This window comes from Zonotrichia albicollis, chromosome 16 (assembly GCF_047830755.1).
Source record: "Zonotrichia albicollis isolate bZonAlb1 chromosome 16, bZonAlb1.hap1, whole genome shotgun sequence".
NCBI classification, from domain to species: Eukaryota; Metazoa; Chordata; class Aves; order Passeriformes; family Passerellidae; genus Zonotrichia; species Zonotrichia albicollis.
Window position 1 is genome coordinate 2133420 of NC_133834.1, and position 17216 is coordinate 2150635.

At 51.3% G+C, this 17216-nt stretch overlaps 2 protein-coding genes across 19 annotated transcripts in view; one reads left to right on the forward strand and one right to left on the reverse strand.

Annotated features, from left to right (window-relative positions):
* The first annotated feature begins 6247 nt into the window (after positions 1 to 6247).
* Positions 6248 to 10688, forward strand: B9D1 (B9 domain containing 1). Of its 7 annotated transcripts, XM_074553237.1 has the most exons (9): positions 6248 to 6399; positions 7010 to 7078; positions 7158 to 7269; positions 7333 to 7429; positions 7802 to 7864; positions 9074 to 9141; positions 9247 to 9371; positions 9643 to 9674; positions 9743 to 10020. In XM_074553237.1, the coding sequence occupies exons 1-8, from the start codon at positions 6343 to 6345 to the stop codon at positions 9643 to 9645; spliced, it is 594 nt and encodes a 197-aa protein (XP_074409338.1). In that variant the 5' UTR covers positions 6248 to 6342; the 3' UTR covers positions 9646 to 9674; positions 9743 to 10020. The 7 variants fall into 7 exon arrangements, with proteins under 7 accessions (XP_074409338.1, XP_074409339.1, XP_074409335.1 ...); XM_074553238.1 differs by lacking the exons at positions 9643 to 9674; positions 9743 to 10020 and adding an exon at positions 10027 to 10688 and having other exon boundaries at positions 9247 to 9368; XM_074553234.1 differs by having other exon boundaries at positions 9643 to 10020.
* Positions 10689 to 15361: 4673 nt separating this feature from the next.
* Positions 15362 to 17216, reverse strand: part of EPN2 (epsin 2) — a 51096-nt gene continuing 49241 nt past the window's right edge. For 5 of the 12 annotated variants that reach the window (XM_074553220.1, XM_074553218.1, XM_074553217.1 and 2 more), the window contains one exon: positions 15362 to 17096. The gene's annotated coding sequence lies outside the window, so the exon portion shown is untranslated. Of the gene's footprint in view, positions 17184 to 17216 lie in introns of all 12 variants that reach the window. The other 7 variants (XM_074553226.1, XM_074553223.1, XM_074553219.1 and 4 more) reach the window with 5 other exon arrangements.

Genomic DNA, 17216 nt, shown 5'->3' on the forward strand with positions numbered 1-17216 from the left:
CCACCTCCCCCTGAGCTCAGAGAATCCCTCACCTCTCCTCCATATGTTGATCCGGCTGCTTCCGAGGAGCACCTGCGCCGCTGTAATTAAGAGTCATTTAGAATTATTGTAAATAATGACTCTGTCTCGGTGGGATAGCAAGGAATTCCAGAAAAGAGCCACAAAATCCATGATTAACAGCGCTTTGGGGAGGATGGCAAACTGCTTTGGCTGCAGTTTAAGGAGGGGAGGTGAATCCCTCTGCTCCAGGCTGAGTCCTGCCTGCAGGGGAGTGGGGGATGCTCCAGGGTGTCCCTCAGCACCAGGGGACACTCAGGGTGTCATTTGCTGCTGGGATTATTTAGCTTTGCTGGAAAAGGCCTGAATTCCCTTCAGGGGGAAAATCCTCTTGCTACAGGGTTCGTGGCTGATGGTGGTGATGGATAGAGATGGAACAACTTGGAAGGGCTTGAGGCCATGGCAGTGTCAGGAATAAATTGGGATATTTGCTCCTGGTTCTGGCTCTCCCAGCCTGTCGCCCTTCCCAAACCCCTCAAAGCTCATCAGGACCCAAACCAACCCCATGAGCCTGCAGGAACATCCTGGCAGCATGGGGAGAATCAAGCTCAGACTGAATTTCCCAAGCGCAGAGAGTGACCATGGGCTGCTCCCTGATGTCTCTTTTGGAGACACTCACCTGGACTTGCAGGTGCAAAACACCCCCAGCTGCATCCCCAAACCCGGCCATGGCCAGAGAAACGATTTAACATCAGCAGTGTTAATTTTGTTGATTAAATCTCTGCAGCATTAAGCAATTTCCCCCCCCGGACAGTCTGCAAGCCTCGCTTAAGATCGGAACTGAAAAGCATGGGCTAAATGCAAGTCATGATTATTTAATTGGATCGATTTCTATTTTGCATTTTTAATGGCCATTCAGTCCTGTCCATTAATCAGCCAGACTCTGCCCCAGCACTCTCCATCCCAGCAAAGCCACAGCCCGCAGGGATGGGGGCTGTGTCCATCTGCACTGGCCCAGAGCCACCTCAGCCCCCCTGGAGGAGCAGGAACCAAGCAGGGATTAAAAACCACCATGCTGAGGAAGGAAACCATCACAGGGGCTCTGCTGCAAGGGTAAATCTCAGATGGCATCGATCTGAAATTCTCTCTGTCACGCTGGGGAGGGAAAAAAGCTTTAAAAAATCCCAAGCACCAAATCTGACGCCATCCTGGGTGCAATTAGCCCCAACCTTAATCTGTCAGAGCTGTGAGATCATACAGGTTGCATGAATGCTAATAAGCATTTGATATTTGTACAAGCTTTCTGGGGATGAATAATTCAATTGACTTCATCCATTAAATTTCCCCTATTAAGTTTTCAAACCATGGCTGGGTTTTAATGGCTGGGGCCACCTCATCCTCCAGACGAGGGGGCTTAATTAGGAATTTCAGCACACCCGGACAGAGCCACAGGAGCTGAAATCTCTGTGGCTCTTTGGGTTTTGAGCAGCTCGTGTCTCTGCTGGAGCCCTGCTGAGCCCCTGGAATAACTCCAGCTCTCACCAGGTGAGTGCTCCATCCTCTCCCAGCGTTATGGTGCTGTCACAGGCTGCTTTAGCCCTTTCTTTCCACGGGGTCAGCCCCTCTCTGGAGGTTGGAAAAGTGCTGGGGGCTGTTTGGGATGGGGGATGTGCAGTGGCACTGATGCACTCCCTGGGTTTTGGCACCACTCACTGATTCTGTGGGTCCCTTCCAATTCAGGATATTCTACAGTTCCACAATTCCCTGGCATCACTGATGCAGAGATGTCACCACGAGTGTCCCACACCCAGCCTGGGCTGCTCCTCATGCCAGGACTCTTCACCTGTGTCCCTCACTTGTAGCTCAGTGTTGGCTTGGTTTTTTCCAACTGTGGATGTTGGGCTATCCAGTGAAAAAAAAATCTGTTCACAACAAGAGGGAGAAAATGCCAAGGACCCTCATTAAGTCACACCACAGGGATGATCCAGATTAATGATTTGAATATTTGATTGAAGTCCCCTGGAGCAGCTTCTTCTGATTCTGCTTTGCCCCACGTGGAGGCACAAGCTGCCGAGGGCCCGTGGCCACGTCTGCAGGCTCTGTTGGAAGATGGCAAACAGAGTTCCCACCTGAGTTATTCCCTAAAAATGCAGCCACCACTGGACACACACAGGAGGGCTCCATGCCTGGCAGAAGAAGGAGCTTTTTTACCCTCCCATCTCCTCCTGCTTTTATTCCTTATGTCCCTGTCAAATCCAGCTGTCCCTCTGGGCACCCTCTCCCCTCCCTGCCTCTCTGTCAATTTATTCTGACTGGCTCATTAATTCATTTTGCTCGTTAACTAAAAGAAATCTCACCAATGATAACGAGTTCTAATACAAATTAATTCTTCAGGGAAGACCAGGCACTTCACAGCTCCTTGGCAGCGACAGCGTCCTTGCCCAGCAGGACCCCTGGCATGGGGCTGGCGGCCACATGGACACAGGGATCATCCCTGGAAGTGTCCAAGGACAGGCTGGACAGCAAGCTGGGACAGTGGAAGGTGTCTCTGCCCATGGCAGGGGGTGGAACTGGATGAGCTTTAAGGTCCTTTCCAAGATAAACCATTGTGGGATTCAGCCACAGAACACAAAGCCCACCCAGCCTCACCCAGGTGCCTTCCCAGCACCAGGTAAGTGTATTCAGCAGGAATTACAGCAGGAATGTCCCCCTGGGTGTGCTGCTGTGAGATCCCACTCAGCCCCTGCTGGATTTGAGCAGCAGGAGCAAAAGGCAGGGAAGACAAAGGGCAGGGGAGCTCCCTGCAGCCTCCTGGCAGGCAGGGATGAGTCAACGCTGTGCAAACAACTCTAAAAATACAAAAGATTTATAGCAGATTAATGACACCATCAAATGTATTTCACTGGCCATTTACCAGGTGTTGATCATAAATATTTGGGATTCAAAATAAACGTCTGTGCTGTGCTACCGTGGTGTTGTTTGTGTCCCTGCCACCCTGCCTGGATCAGCCCTGGGGCTTGAGCAGGTAATGGAGACAAAGGAGCTGCTCCTGCTCCCTCCCTGCAGCACAGGGTGTCCCTGCACTCTGTTCTCCAGGGATCTGCTGCTCCTGCAGCAGCTGCAGGGGATGAGCCCAGAGCTGGGCTGATGGGCAGGTGTGGGATCTCAGCACCTCAGGACTGAGGTGCCGAGCCACCGAGACCACCCTTGGGGGGCTCGGGAGTCCTGGAATGTTCCAGAAGTGTCTGGTGGCTGGACTTTGACCCTACACAGGAGACGACACCTGTATGAGGACAGGAGGGTTTCACCGGGGTGAATGGTGAAGGGATTAGTTAATTAGAGGGTGAGACACAGGGTTTAGGATTTCTGTACAGGGGGGTTTAGAGAAGTAAGATGGAGGAATTGGGGCGTGTCCTGTCCTTCTTCTTCTTCTTCTTCTCCTCCATCTTCTGTGGTGATGGTGGCACTTTGGGATTGGTCATTACTAAAAGTGCACCGGGCAATAAGGGGGAAAAGTATTGGGGAAAAATGATAAATATTGTACACATAACTTTGGGTATAAAGATAGGTGGCTGTCCGGAGGGCAGCACAGTGTGCTCATGGCTGGCTGCTGAGCAGAGCTCTGTCGGGCCGAAAGAAAATCTTTTAGATAAACAATTAATAAACATAAAAACCGAAAGAAGAACTGAAGCCTCTTCTCGTCCTTTGATACGCGGCTGCCCCAAGGCCACCCCGGGCCTTTCCAGGCCCTCCAAACAGCCGAAAACCGGACAGGCAGGAGGTGCAGCCCCTGCTGGCACTGCAGCCCCTGCCTGCCCTCCCCAGGGCTCATCCAGGGCTGATTCCAGGGAAACCCAGGGAAAGGGCTCAGCACAACTCTCCAGCCTCCCTGGACCCAGAGCCAGGCAGCCTGGGCAGGTCACAGTGCCTGGGTGGGATTCAGGAGCTCCCAGTGACAGAGCTCTCAGCAGTTTTGGAAATTTTTTTCCCCATTTTTCCAGCCCTTGGCTCTTGCTGGGAATGAAGCAATCCTAATTCCCTCAGCTGTTCCACTCTGTGCCCCCAGCACAGAGGTCAGTGCTGCAGGGACACTGGGACACTCTCCAGGAGCTGGGATCCAACCTGGAAGAGGTGACAAGTCAGTGATCAGCAGGAGCCTGTCCTTCCTCCTTTTTTACAGGAATCCTCCCTCCAAACACCCCAGGGAGGATTCCTGTAAAAATCACAGTCCTGGAGAAGAGGAGAATGTTTTAAACAGCCTGGAGAAACAGCAGCATTGCTAAATAACACCCATGGGGTCACCACCATCCACAAACCTTCATCATGCTTGGAAATCAAACTCTCTGATGGAGCATTAATTAAGTTTTCCAGCAGGATAAAACCACTTCCTTGCTTGGGATTTCACTCTGCTCACAAAGATTAAAAATACAGCTAATTAAAACAAGGCTGGCATGCAAAGAAGGGAGGAATAAAAAGTCCTGCTATGGCTGGGAGGGGACAGAGTCCTTCCAGATGCAGGTACAGATGACTCATGGCTGCTGAATAACCCCCCTGCCGTCTCTCTGCCGTGGGGAAGGTCTCCTATTGCTGGGAGAACTCCTCCAGCAGCTGTATATCACCTGCCAGGCAACAAAAATGTCCTGAAATTGGCTCCAAGGTAGCTGGTAGCCAAGTGCAGTGTTAATTAAACAGCCTCACTAGCTGCTCCAGACAGCTGCTCCAGAACTGCTCTACTTCCCCCCCAACCCCTGATCATTTTCAGTTCAAATGAATTCTTTTCCCTGAAGCATTTCTGAAGGGCTGTGGAGAAAGGATAACATTTCAGGCATTCCCTCCCATCCCTCCTGCTTCCCTGTCCCATTCTTCTCTCAGCCAAATTTGTCTGGCCTGAAAAACTGAGTTGAAATAGGCACTGACAGAGAACACATCTACTGAAATGTGGAAGGGCTCCCTCCACTCCTCCCACACTTCCCCGGAGGGTCTGGCAGCAATGAACCACCCCGAAAATTCCTCAGGGAGAGGGGAAGGTGGCCGGGGATGTGGAAGGGAGGAGAAGGACAAACCACAGCCAGGCTGGGCAGCCTCCATGGCACTGACATGGTGTGTGGGCAGCAAATTGCCTGGCACAACCACGGTCCTGATGGGCCAGCACGGTGTCACCAGTCCAGAACTGTCACAGCACCAGGCCAGAACTGTCCCAGCACCAGGCCAGCCCGAGAAGGAGCTTATTTACCTTCCCCTCTTACCCCTGCTTTTATTCCTTATGTCCCTGTCAAATCCAGCTGTCCCTCTGGGCACCATCTCCCCGGGTCTGCCTCACCCTCTCCCCTCCCTGCCTCTCTGTCAATTTATTCTGACTGGCTCATTAATTCATTTTGGTCGTTAACCAAAAGAAACCTCACAAATGATAACGAGTTTTAATACAAATTAATTCTTCAGGGCCAGCACCATGTCACCAGGCCAGCCCCATCCTGTCACCCTCACACCGTGGCCACCATCAAAACAAAGTCACCCTCAGCAGATCTCAGCGGGTGCAGCTCTTAGAAAGCCCCAGCACATCCATCCTTATTTACACACCAAACTCCCCCTTTCCTTTTTTAATTAGAGCGGGATAATTAACGCAGCACCGCGCTGTTCCCTCCTTTTCCTGCCCCCATCCACACCAGCGGTGTGAGGGCGTTTCTCCCGCTCGCCATAATCAACACCCGCCCTGCTGAGGGCACCGCGGGCCCCTCTCCTCAGCGCTGGGGCTGAGCCTCCAGAGAGCACAAAATCCACCATTTCCCTCCTTCTCCCTGCCAACACCAACTGCTCTGGCCCTTGCCCGGCAGCATCATCTAGTGGCCATGGCCTCCACACATGGAATTGTAGGATCGGGAATATCCCGAGCTGGAGCATCCCAGCCCGTCCTGGGATCCCGCCCGGCTCCAACCACCCCAAACCTCCGCCCTGTGCATCCCTGAAAGCGCTGTCCCTATAGTCCGGCAGCTTTGGGGTCGTCCTCATCCCCTGGGCAGGACGAATCCTCGGTTGGGGTTGCTTCAGGCTGATATTAAATGATTATAATGATAAATAAAGTTCTGGACACGTGGCGGTGCGAGCATAACGGGGCAGCGCCGGGCGGGCTCAGCGGCTGAGGGGAGCGGGTAGGATCCGCACGGAGACAGCTGTGCCGGGGGTGCTGGGGGTTCCAGAGGTGGCGTGGCCACGTTTTGGGGCAATTTTAGAGCGATTTTGGGGCGTTTTGCGGACCGGGAGCCCCGAGAAGAGAAGCGAAGCGCGGCGCCGGGGAAGTTTGGCCACTGCGCCGCCCCGTCCGTCGCCACGACAACCAGCGCGCCCGCCATGGCGGCGCCCAGCGTGTTCCTGCTGGCCGTGAGCGGCGAGATCGAGAGCGGGGAGGTGCGGGAGAGCCGGGGACACCGCGGGACACACACCGGGACAGCGCGGAGGGAGGGGGGGATCGCCCTGGCCCGGTCTCGGTGCTGCGGCCGCCCGCGCGGGATGGGAATCTGCTCACCCTGAACCTGGCTGGCCTCAGCCCCAAACCCAACCCATCCTCATCCCGCCCAAACCTGCACAACCATCAGCGCCGCCCAAACACCCTGAGCCCCAAACCTAACCCATCCTCATCCTGCCCAACCCTGCACACCCTCAGCCCCCAAATTCAACCCATCCTCATCCCACTCAACCCTGCACATCATCAGCGCCCTCATAACCCTGCCTGGCTTCATCTCCCTTAACCCATCCGTGTCTTAGACCCTCCCAAACCCATCCCAGCCTCATTCCCCAAGCCCATCCCAGCCTCATTCCCCAAACCCATCCCAGCCTCATTCCCCAAACCCATCCCAGCCTCATTCCCAAACCCATCCCAGCCTCATTCCCCAAACCCATCCTGTCTGTCCCAGTCTCGCTGGCACATCTGCCCTCAGCACCCTGACTCGGGCAGATCTCACCCCCAGAAATTCCCAGTGAATTCCCAGTAATCCCTCCCTCTCTCTTCCTCCCGCAGTTCCCGGGATTCGATGACCTCTACTGCAAGTTCTCCTTTGTCTACGGCCAGGACTGGGTCCCCACGGCGGTACCGCCCCTGTCCCCACCCCGTGTCCCGCTGTCCCCACCCCGGGCTCGGCCCCAGGCTCACCCCCTGCTCCCCGCAGGGCCTGGAGGAGGGAATCTCGCAGATCACCTCCAAGAGCAGCGTCTCGCCCACCACGCTGGTCTGGAACTTCCCCATCGACATCACCTTCAAGAGCACCAACCCCTTCGGCTGTGAGTGCTGGGGGGGGTCTGGCCCTGGTGCCAAAGCCCCCCCTCACCCCCCTTTCCTTGCAGGGCCCCAGATTGTGCTCAGTGTCTACGGGCCTGACTTCTTTGGCCACGATGTGGTCAGGGGTTATGGAGCTGTGCATGTGCCCTTCGTGCCAGGCAGGTGAGTGCCAGCCTGACCTGCAGGGCTCAGACACATTCCTGAAACAAAAAAATTCCCAAAAACCTCCTCACCGTGCCCTGTCGGTTCACAGAGATTTTCTAGCAGAATTCTTGCATCATTAAATAAGTTTTGGTCATCCTGTAAAGCCCAAACTGGCCTGGAAAAAGGCCAGATATGAAGGTCAGTTCCTCACACAATAAATTCTCATTTATTGGAGGATGGAACAGAGGAAGATCTGTGGTTCCTGTGCAAACAAAGCCTTTCTGTGTGAAGGGAAAATTCCTGGTTTGTCAGGAATTCTGTGCCTTCATAAATATAAAAATCCTGGGTTTTATTAATTCCCAAGGTTCTGGGCTCTCCTCTTTGTTTCAGGCACAAAAGAACCATTGCCATGTTTGTCCCTGAGTCCACCTCGAGGCTGCAGCAGCTCACCAGGTAACAATTAATGACTTTCATTCATTAAGGAATTAATTTCTCTCCTGTTCTCAGCCACAGAGGCATTTGCAGCCACTCAGTGGTGCAGAGGTGTCACTGCTCTGTGCCATAACCAGCTTTGTGTTCTGTGGGTAAAAATCACATTTTCAGGTGATTTGAAAAGCTTTCATAAAGCTATTAACAACAATTAATATAATATAGTATAATATAGTATAATATAATATAATATAATATAATATAATATAATATAATATAATATAATATAATATAATATAATATAATATAATATAATATAATATAATATAATATAATATAATATAATATATTTCTGTTATACACTATATTATAAATAATATAAATATTATATATTCTGTTATCTATATTATATAATATTATACAATGATATATAATATAATATAACAGACATATTAATTACCTGCTAACTGCACTAAATTACTGCCTGAATCTTCTTTGGGCTCTTTTGGAACGACAGCAACAGGAAGAGCAAACCCATTAAAAAATAATTCCCAATCCAATTTTTTTTTAAGAAATTCAAGAAGAATTTTTCAACAATATCTTTGCCACAGAAAGATTCTTCTAACCCAGAAAAAAAATTATTTAACAAAATCTATATGAGACCAGTTGCATTTTTTTCCTTAAGGCAAAACTTACCTTTGATTGAATTAAATCAATAAAGAGAATCAGGTTTCAAAACCCTCCTGGCAGTCTCACTAACATCCATCCCATAGCCTGGATCAATCTCACCCACCCAATTCATTATTTTGTAGTTTGCATTCATTATTTTGCAGTTTGTATTCAATGATTTTATTTTGCATTCATAATTTTGTATTTTGCATTCAATTCATATTTCAAATTAATTACTTTGTACTCAATAATTAGTATTTTGAATTCAATAATTTTGTATTCATTCATTTGTATTTTGAATTCAATAATTGTATTTTGTATTCATAATTTTGGTTTTTTGTATTCATTATTTTGTATTTTGAATTCATTCATTTGTATTTTGAATTCAATAATTTTGTATTTTGTATTCAATGATTTGTTTTCTGTATTCATTATTTTGTTTTTGTATTCTTTGTTTCGTATTCATTAACTGGAATTCATTAATTTGAATTTTGTATTCAATATTTTGTGTTTTGTATTCATTCATTTCTATTTTGCATTCATTAATTTATATTTTTCTCCAAGCTGGTTCACAGGGAGGCGCCCGGAATTCACCGACCCCAAGGTGGTGGCGCAGGGCGAGGGAAGGGAAGGTGAGTCCTGGCAGCTCCTGCCTGCTGCCAGAGAGCTCCACGTGAATCCCTTTCATTAATCTCTAATTAATCTTTAATTAATCCCATCCCCTCCCCTGTGTGCAGTGACCAGGGTGCGCTCCCAGGGCTTTGTCACCATTTCCTTCAACGTGATCACCAAGGACCTGCACAAGCTGGGCTACGACGTGGGCCAGGGCCAGAGCAGCGGGCCCCAGGGGCTGCAGGGCCTGTGAGACCCCAAACCCCAGGGGCTGCACAGCCTCTGAGCCCCCCAGAGCCCCCCAAACCCCAGGGGCTGCAGGGCCTGTGAGCCCCCAAACCCCAGGGGCTGCAGGGCCTGTGAGCCCCCCCAAACCCAGGGGCTGCAGGGTCTGTGAGCCCCCCAAACCCCAGGGGCTGCAGGGCCTCTGAGCCCCCCAAACCCCAGGGGCTGTGAGCCCCCCAAACCCCAGGGGCTGCAGGGCCTCTGAGCCCCCAAAACCCCAGGGGCTGCAGGGTCTCTGAGCCCCCCAAAACCCCAGGGGCTGCAGGGCCTGTGAGCCCCCAAACCCCAGGGGCTGCAGGGCCTCTGAGCCCCCCCAAACCCCAGGGGCTGCAGGGCCTGTGAGCCCCCCAGAGCCCCCCAAACCCCAGGGGCTGCAGGGCCTCTGAGCCCCCCCAGATCCCCCCAAATCTCCAGGGCCTGCACAGCTTCTGAGCCCCCCAAACCCCAGGGGCTGCAGGAATCCTGAGCCCCCCAAAACCCCAGGGGCTGCAGGGCTCCTGAGCCCCCCAGAGCCCCCCAAACCCCAGGGGCTGCAGGGCCTGTGAGCCCCCCCAGATCCCCCCAAATCTCCAGGGCCTGCACAGCTTCTGAGCCCCCCAAAACCCCAGGGGCTGCAGGGCCTGTGAGCCCCCAAAACCCCAGGGGCTGCAGGGCCTCTGAGCCCCCCAGAGGGGCTACATGACTCCTGAGACCCCAAATCCCCAGGGCCTTCACAGCTTCTGAGGCCCCCAAACCCCAGGAGCTGCACAGTCCCTGAGCCCCCCAAATCAAATCCCCTGTACAGCTCCTGAGCTCCCCAAATCCCCTGTACAGCCCCTGAGCCCCCCAAAACCCTTCTGAGGAAAAGGAGGAGCTGCTCCAACTCAGTCACTCCAAAAAACACCAGCCTGGGAGGATCTTGGGTAACAACCAAGCCTGATCCTCCCAGCAAGGCTGAAGTGTTGTGGGAATTGATGTTATTGGTAACATTCAGTGTTTTATTGATGATTATTGTATTTTATTCAGTGTTTTTAGGGGTCAGGCTGTCTCAGAGGAAGGCCTGTAACAAAATATTTTTATAGCAGCCTTTTGTACACCTTTTTATAGAATTAATGACACAGAAAGTTTCCAGCTGTAGCAGTTGCCCTGCAGTTAAAACTTTGCAAACCCAGTTTCTCTTTAGTGATTTTTTTTTTGCAAAGGAGGAATTGAAATTATTGCACCTTGCAAAAATGATCCTGTGAAATGCATCCCCCTCTAAGCTTATTTAGGCTGAATAAATAAACTCTGTTGTATCAATGGATTCATTTGTTTTTCTGCTGATAAAGGAGTTTCTTTGTTTGTGCCAGGATGTTTTTAAGCCCTAAATCATCCGAGCTCTGCTAAACTTAAAGGTAGAAGAGAAAAAGGAGTGTTTCAATGCAGTGACTAATTGCTGAGTCATTTTCCTGTTTAATTTTGGGCATGTAACCTCTTGTGTTTGACTGCAAATCCCAGGAGAACGACACCATCTCCCTAAGAGGGAACTACCAAGACCTCCAAGTGTAGAAACCCCAGGAAAAACACCCAGGCATGAACCACAAATCCCCCAGGCCACAGCTCAACAAAACACCCGGGCAGAGATTGTTCTGATCCACAGTGGGATGGAATAAATTTAATTTCTGAGATCATAAGGTAGCCACTAGAACATTGCTAGGAGCAGCAGCACCTTTAATAGGACATAAAAATACTTTTCCAAACGTTTTTAAGGATAATTTTTTATTATCCTTGAAACGTTGACTTGTTTTTGTTGACTCCACACTTCAGTGGAGTTGTTTTGGTCATTTGTAATCTCTGAACTGAGTCACGTTGGAATCCAAATCCAGAAGCATTTCCTGTTGGCTCAGAGGAGACCTGAGGAATTTTGTTTCCTTTTCAGCAGTTTGGGAAGCAGGATAAATACCAGAGTTTGAAAGGCTTGGGAGGCAAACCCTGAACCTCCTGCTGCTGCTGAGGGGAGGTTAAAAACAATGAAAAGCAAAAATCCTGAACTCCGTGACAGGATTAAAGAACCTTGAGGTGTTTAAGCTGCTCTCTAAGCAGATCCCACACTCCTACCTGCATTATTAGGATTTTTGCCTTATTTTCTCTGGGTTTAGCTGGATTTTGGGGTGGTTTGGTGCTCCTCGGTGGCTTGAGCACATCTGAGAGCTTCACTTACCTTCCTCAAGGGCTGGGCGAGTTTCCTGTGAGTGTTTCCCTCAGGGCATCACCCAGGGGCTGATGTTTGCAGTTTCCCAAGCTCAGTGCCATTGATATCCCTCAGAAACTTCTCCCAGAAATAGCCCTGCTGCTGCTTTCATCATTTCCTAGTTGAAATCTTTGCACCTGGGGACAACCTGTGAATAAAGATGGACACGACACCGTGAGCAGGGAGCAGTGACAAGGAAGGGATTTAGGATCCCTCACGGTTCATGGCAGTTAAACCCTGGAAGCAGCAGTGCTTTAAGGACAGCCAAATCCCAGCAAAACCCAGCAGCAGAGGCTCACCCAGCTGGAACACCCTGCTCCTTTCCTGGTTAATCATTCTCCCTTCTCTTCAAACCTGCTCTGAAATTCCCAACCCCACAAGAGCAGCATGAGGCTCTCAGTTGGAGCTCTGCTTCCTGCCCTGAAATCTCTCCCAGATGCTGAAATTGGTCATTATCCTCTGAATTCCAGATGGGCAGGGGGGAAAAAAAGATAAAAATCTTCCTGGAGAGCGAGTCCTGGCACAGGAGGGGCTCAAGGCCATCACAAACCAGGGCCTGGGAGATGTTTGGGGTCTCTGCAGCTCTCCGGGCCTGGAGAGGCTTTGGGTTCACTCCATGGGAGCTTTCCTGCTGTTCCCCAGGGAGGGAGGCAGCCAAGGACAGGGACTGAGCAACAGCTGGGGATCAAACCCTCCAGGGAAAGGAGAATCACTCGGGCAATCCTCAGGAATTGGTATTTACCGCGTTCCTCCCGAACAGCAGCAGCAGCTCCTGCCCTCTCGTGGCTGCTCCCAGCCCTCAGGAAAGCGCTGGAAGTGATTAATAACGATTAACTCCGAGGCTGAGGAAGAATTCCGAGTTTTTGCCGTTCCTCCGTGGAAGTGGCTCCGTGCTGGCAGTCAGGGGGCAAACACCTCCGGGGCTGAGCCGGGATCTGAGCATCCACAGAGGCTGCCAGGCTGCCTCACACCAGCAGCTCTGGGGCAGCTGGGAGTGATCTCCATCTGAAAATGAGATGGATTCAAGCTGACAGCAGCTTCTCCCCAGCACCAGTGTCGGGCTGGGAGCAGGAGATCTGTGAAATGCTCCAAAGGAAAAAAAATTAGGGAAAAAAATCAAACAAGCACAGAGCAGAAAAGAAGAAAATTGGGGATTTAGCTCCAATTTTTGACAGGTTTGTAGTGTTGTGTCCCATTTGTGCCACTGGAGATCTGGGGGGGTGAAGGCCCTGGAGCCGTGCTGGGCACAGATCTGGGGGTCACAGGACAGGACAGCTGTGGGGGAGCAGTGGCACAGCCAGGCTGGCACCACAGCTGGGACATTCCCCAGACCTGGGGAACAGCAGGAACCCACCCTGGGCCTGGAGAACCCACCCAGGACATCTCCAGGGTGTCCCTCACACCTGAGCCCCCCAGCTCCAGTTTGGGCTGTTTTCCAGGCCATTTTTGGGATGTTTTCCATCTGAGCAGCCACCAGCTCCTCTGGGATGTTTTCCAGGCCACACAAGCAGAGCTGGGCAAAGGCCACCCCAATCCCACCCTGTCCCCTCCCAACATCACCCTCAGGAGGCACAGGGGATCCCTGAGGGCTTTTTCCATCAGCTGACTCCTCTGGGACCCAAACATGGGGGAGCAAAACCCCCAAGTTCTGAGACACTCGTGGATATTTGCAAACCCAGGAGGCACCTCCACTTTTGGAAGCAAAAACTCCCAAACCTGCAGCTCCCACCCAACTCCAGTGCAGCCCCAGTGGGTTTGGGAGCACAGGACAGCACAAATCCCTCAGAACCCATCCTTGGGGCATGGAAAGCAGGGCTGGGCCCGGGAGGGAACAACAGGAGCTGCATTCCCAGCAGGATCTGAGGGATCCAGCCTCGTCCTTCAGAGGGAAGAGCAGCAGACACATGGAACTGCTGAAGGTGCCTATTTTTGGCTCCCTATTCAGGCCAGGATATTTAAGTACCCAAATTCACCTCAGAGAATATCATCACTCCATTTAGTGCCAGACTTGCTGATGAAGATATTAAAAAAGCAGAAAAAAAAACCTCCTCCACCATCACCCAACACAACCCCAGGCAGCCCACGGACTCCAGGGCTGCTCCAGCACAGCAGAGCTGGCTCCTGGAGCTTGGAAAATCCATGGATTTCATTCCATGGACAGAAAAACCCTTTAGGAAGAAGCAGAGCTGATTTTCACATCTTCTAGGGGAAGAAGGACATGAAGATGTCTGATGATTTTATATGGCAGGAATTACTCAAGGTGTGTTCAGCTGTGGTGCTGTGGAGAATTCCAGGAGGGCTGGGGATGGATGGGTGGGGTTGGGAGGAAAGTTTGGGAGTTTTGAACGTGAGGGTTCATAAATCCCACTGGTTCCCTGAAATTCCCACTGGTGCCCTGAAATGCAGCCTGCAGGGTGTTGCAGTGCCAAAGCCAGAGCACGAGATGGGCCCAGCCCTTCCCCACAGCAGAAAAGCAGCAGAAAGGGCAGAGCTGCACCCTCAGCCCAGCACAAAGAGGCAACACAAACCTCAGCAAAATCTTAAAGCAGTGTGGGTGAGGGGAAGCCAAAAGATAAATCCTTATCTTCCTCTGCAGAGCAGGCAAATCCTCCTCGCTCCTCTGGAGAGGAAGAGGAAGAGGAAATGTGGGATGGGGGAGCAGCTCTGCAAGGTCAGCAGAAAACTCAACCACGGGCACAGCCCTGCTCACCACAGGCTGGGGCAGCTCAGGCTCCCCTCGCTCACACTGCCAGCAGAATTCACCAGAATTGACCAGAACCCACCAGAATCCAGTTCCTCTGGACAAGATCAGAGTCCCCACAGCTTCCAGCCCGAGCCATTCCCACATCTTCCACACAGTGAGCAGATTCAGCTGAAACTGTGCAATTCCAAGAGGCAGGAGCAGAATCAGAGTGCCAGAATGGTTTGAACCTTAAAGCCCATCCACTTCCAACCCCTTCCCCTGCCCCAGGGTGCTCCAGGCCCTGCCCAGCCTGGCCCTGGACACTCCAGGGCAGCCCCAGCTCCTGCAGGGACACTGGAACCTTCCTGGGGCAGCAGAAACCAAAGCAGAGATTTTCTCCCCAAAGCTGCCTTTGCCACAGTCACATCCCCAGCATTAATTAGTGACCATTGATTAGTGATCAGCCTGATTGGCTGCAAACGAACCTGGAGGGGCTCTGGAGAGGCAGCTCCTGCTGCTGCCTGCTAATGAAGTGCCCTTCAATTAACACAGCCGGGATTAGAGCCTGGATCTCCTCCAGGCTGGAAGCAGCCCCGTGATCCACACACAGAGCCCAAGCTGAGCTACCAAAGTGGGACGTGAGGAGTCCCCAGGTGCTGTCCCAGCTCCCCAGCCCTCCTTCCACAGCACCTTCCCCACATTCCTGCCTGCACACAAACCCAGAGCCTCCAGCGAGGCACTGCTGCCTCCACGGGGCTGTTCCAGGGGTGAAAGGAGGAATTCAGTCACCTGCAACACAACAAATCTCCATTTTTATTGAGTGGGTGAGGTCTCAGCTGAGCCTGAGTTCAGTGAGCCACAGAAACCCCTCCTCTCTCCTGTCCTGGGAAAGGTCCTGGATGCATCCAAGGAATCCACAGCACCCTCACTCCTCCTGCCACAAACCTTCCACCAGCTCACCCCAAACCCATCCCCTTCCTGCCAACCTCCACCAAGCAGGGCCTGGGTGGCAATGGGAGAACAAACACCATGGAGAAGCTTGGAAAAAGCAACACAGCTGGAATAGAAGCAATACAATTTTAATTCTGACCAGTCACCTCCAAACCCCTCGTCTTTCCACTGTTCTGATGGCATCGTTTAAATATCACATCTGTGACATTGCTGGGGGGGGGGGAGAAAAAAAAATGACACAAAGATACAGACATTATGATACAATAGTACAAATGATAAATTATTTATACAGTAAATAATGGCAATAGTCAGCACAAATCCAGAAAAAGCAGCTGGCTCCCGGGGTTATGAGCAGTTTGGGAAATATTGGAACACTTGGAGAGGAAGAGTTGGGTGAGATTCTGGTGGGAAAAGGAAATTTCCTGTTTCTCCCCACCTGTGCAATGTTCAGGCACAGAGCACACCTCCAGAGGGGCACAAGGGGAACAAGAGCTGTCCTGGCTATGGAAATTCCCAAAAGCTGAAAACACCACAACCCACCAGGGCTTCCCTTCCCTGCCCCCTCCACAGAGCTGAGTTTCTCTAGAGCATAAAACTGAATAAATAACTGAGCTTATTTAGGGGGAAATGATGCCAAGGAGTGTGTGTTAATTTATTTTTTTTAACAAGATATTTAACACTTTTCTCTTTGGTCAATTTGACCAGTAAGGCTATTTTTGGGCTACTAACATTTTAAAAATCAAAAAAGAAAAATAAAAAAAGCACTTTGAATATTTGCAAAGTGAGAAAAAGAGGGGGAAAATGAAGAAATGGGGCAGAGGGGACACACAAACACCTTCCAGAAATGTGGGAGGATTATCCTGGAGAGCAGGAAAATCATCACAAAGTGAGCTGGACCATTGAGAGCATCCCCAGGCAGGACAGTGACCCCCCTGTGTCACATTTCCCAAAGCAGCTCCTTCTCCTGCTAAACTCAGCTCCTGCCACAGCCCTGTGCCAGGCTGGGATCATCTGGCCTTGCTCAGTCTCAGCCTAAAATTTCCAGCACCAGAATTTGGGCTGTGGCTGCTCAGGGAGCCTCCTTGGGGTTGGTTGTGCCATAAATGTCTTTATTTCATATAAAAGGGATAAAGTTCTGGGGGCAGTGACAACGATTTGCCATTCAACAGCTTCATTAAGCCAGGGCTCCCTCCCAGAGCAAATTTACAGCGACAGCTCCAACTGCAGAATATTTCAGCACTTTAAATATTTCTGATCAACCTCATCTTGCCTCTAAAAAGTTCCCCAGGACGTGGCCAGGACTCTTGGCTGGACAGACAATGCCCCATCCCACTGCAGTTCAGGGGACAAAGGGACAAACCCCGAGTGCCCTCGATTCCAGAGCTGGTCAAATCCAACTGGGAAAACAACCCAGGAGGAACCTTGGATCAGCTGGGAAAAAGCCCTGCAGATCCCCCCGTCTGCAGGAATCACACCCTTCCTGCTCTGCACTTCTCAACAGCTTCAACAACAGCAGAAAAAAATCTTTTGCTGTGCTCTGAAAGGCAACATGGATGGGGGTTTGTTTTGTTTTGTTTTGTTTTGAAAGACAGGCTGGGTGTGGACAGCAATCCTCTTCCAAACAAGGATTGGGAATGCTCCTTGGCAATTCCAGAGGATCCCACACCTGCACAGGAACATCCGAGCATTCCACCCCCTGCCAGAGCTCCCCTGACCTGCACAGCTCCAGGCTGGGGCTGTGTCCCTAAATCTGAGCATCCTTCAGCCTCCCCTTCCCACCAGGAGGTGAATCCCAGCCCTCCCATGGGATCCTCTCCTTCCTTGGAATGCCCTCCTTCCATGGGATCCTCTCCTTAATGGGATCCCCTCCTTCCATGGGAACCTCTCCTGCCATGGGAACCTCTCCTTAATGGGATCCTCTCCTTAATGGGATCCTCTTCTTCCATGGGATCCTCTCTTTCCATGGA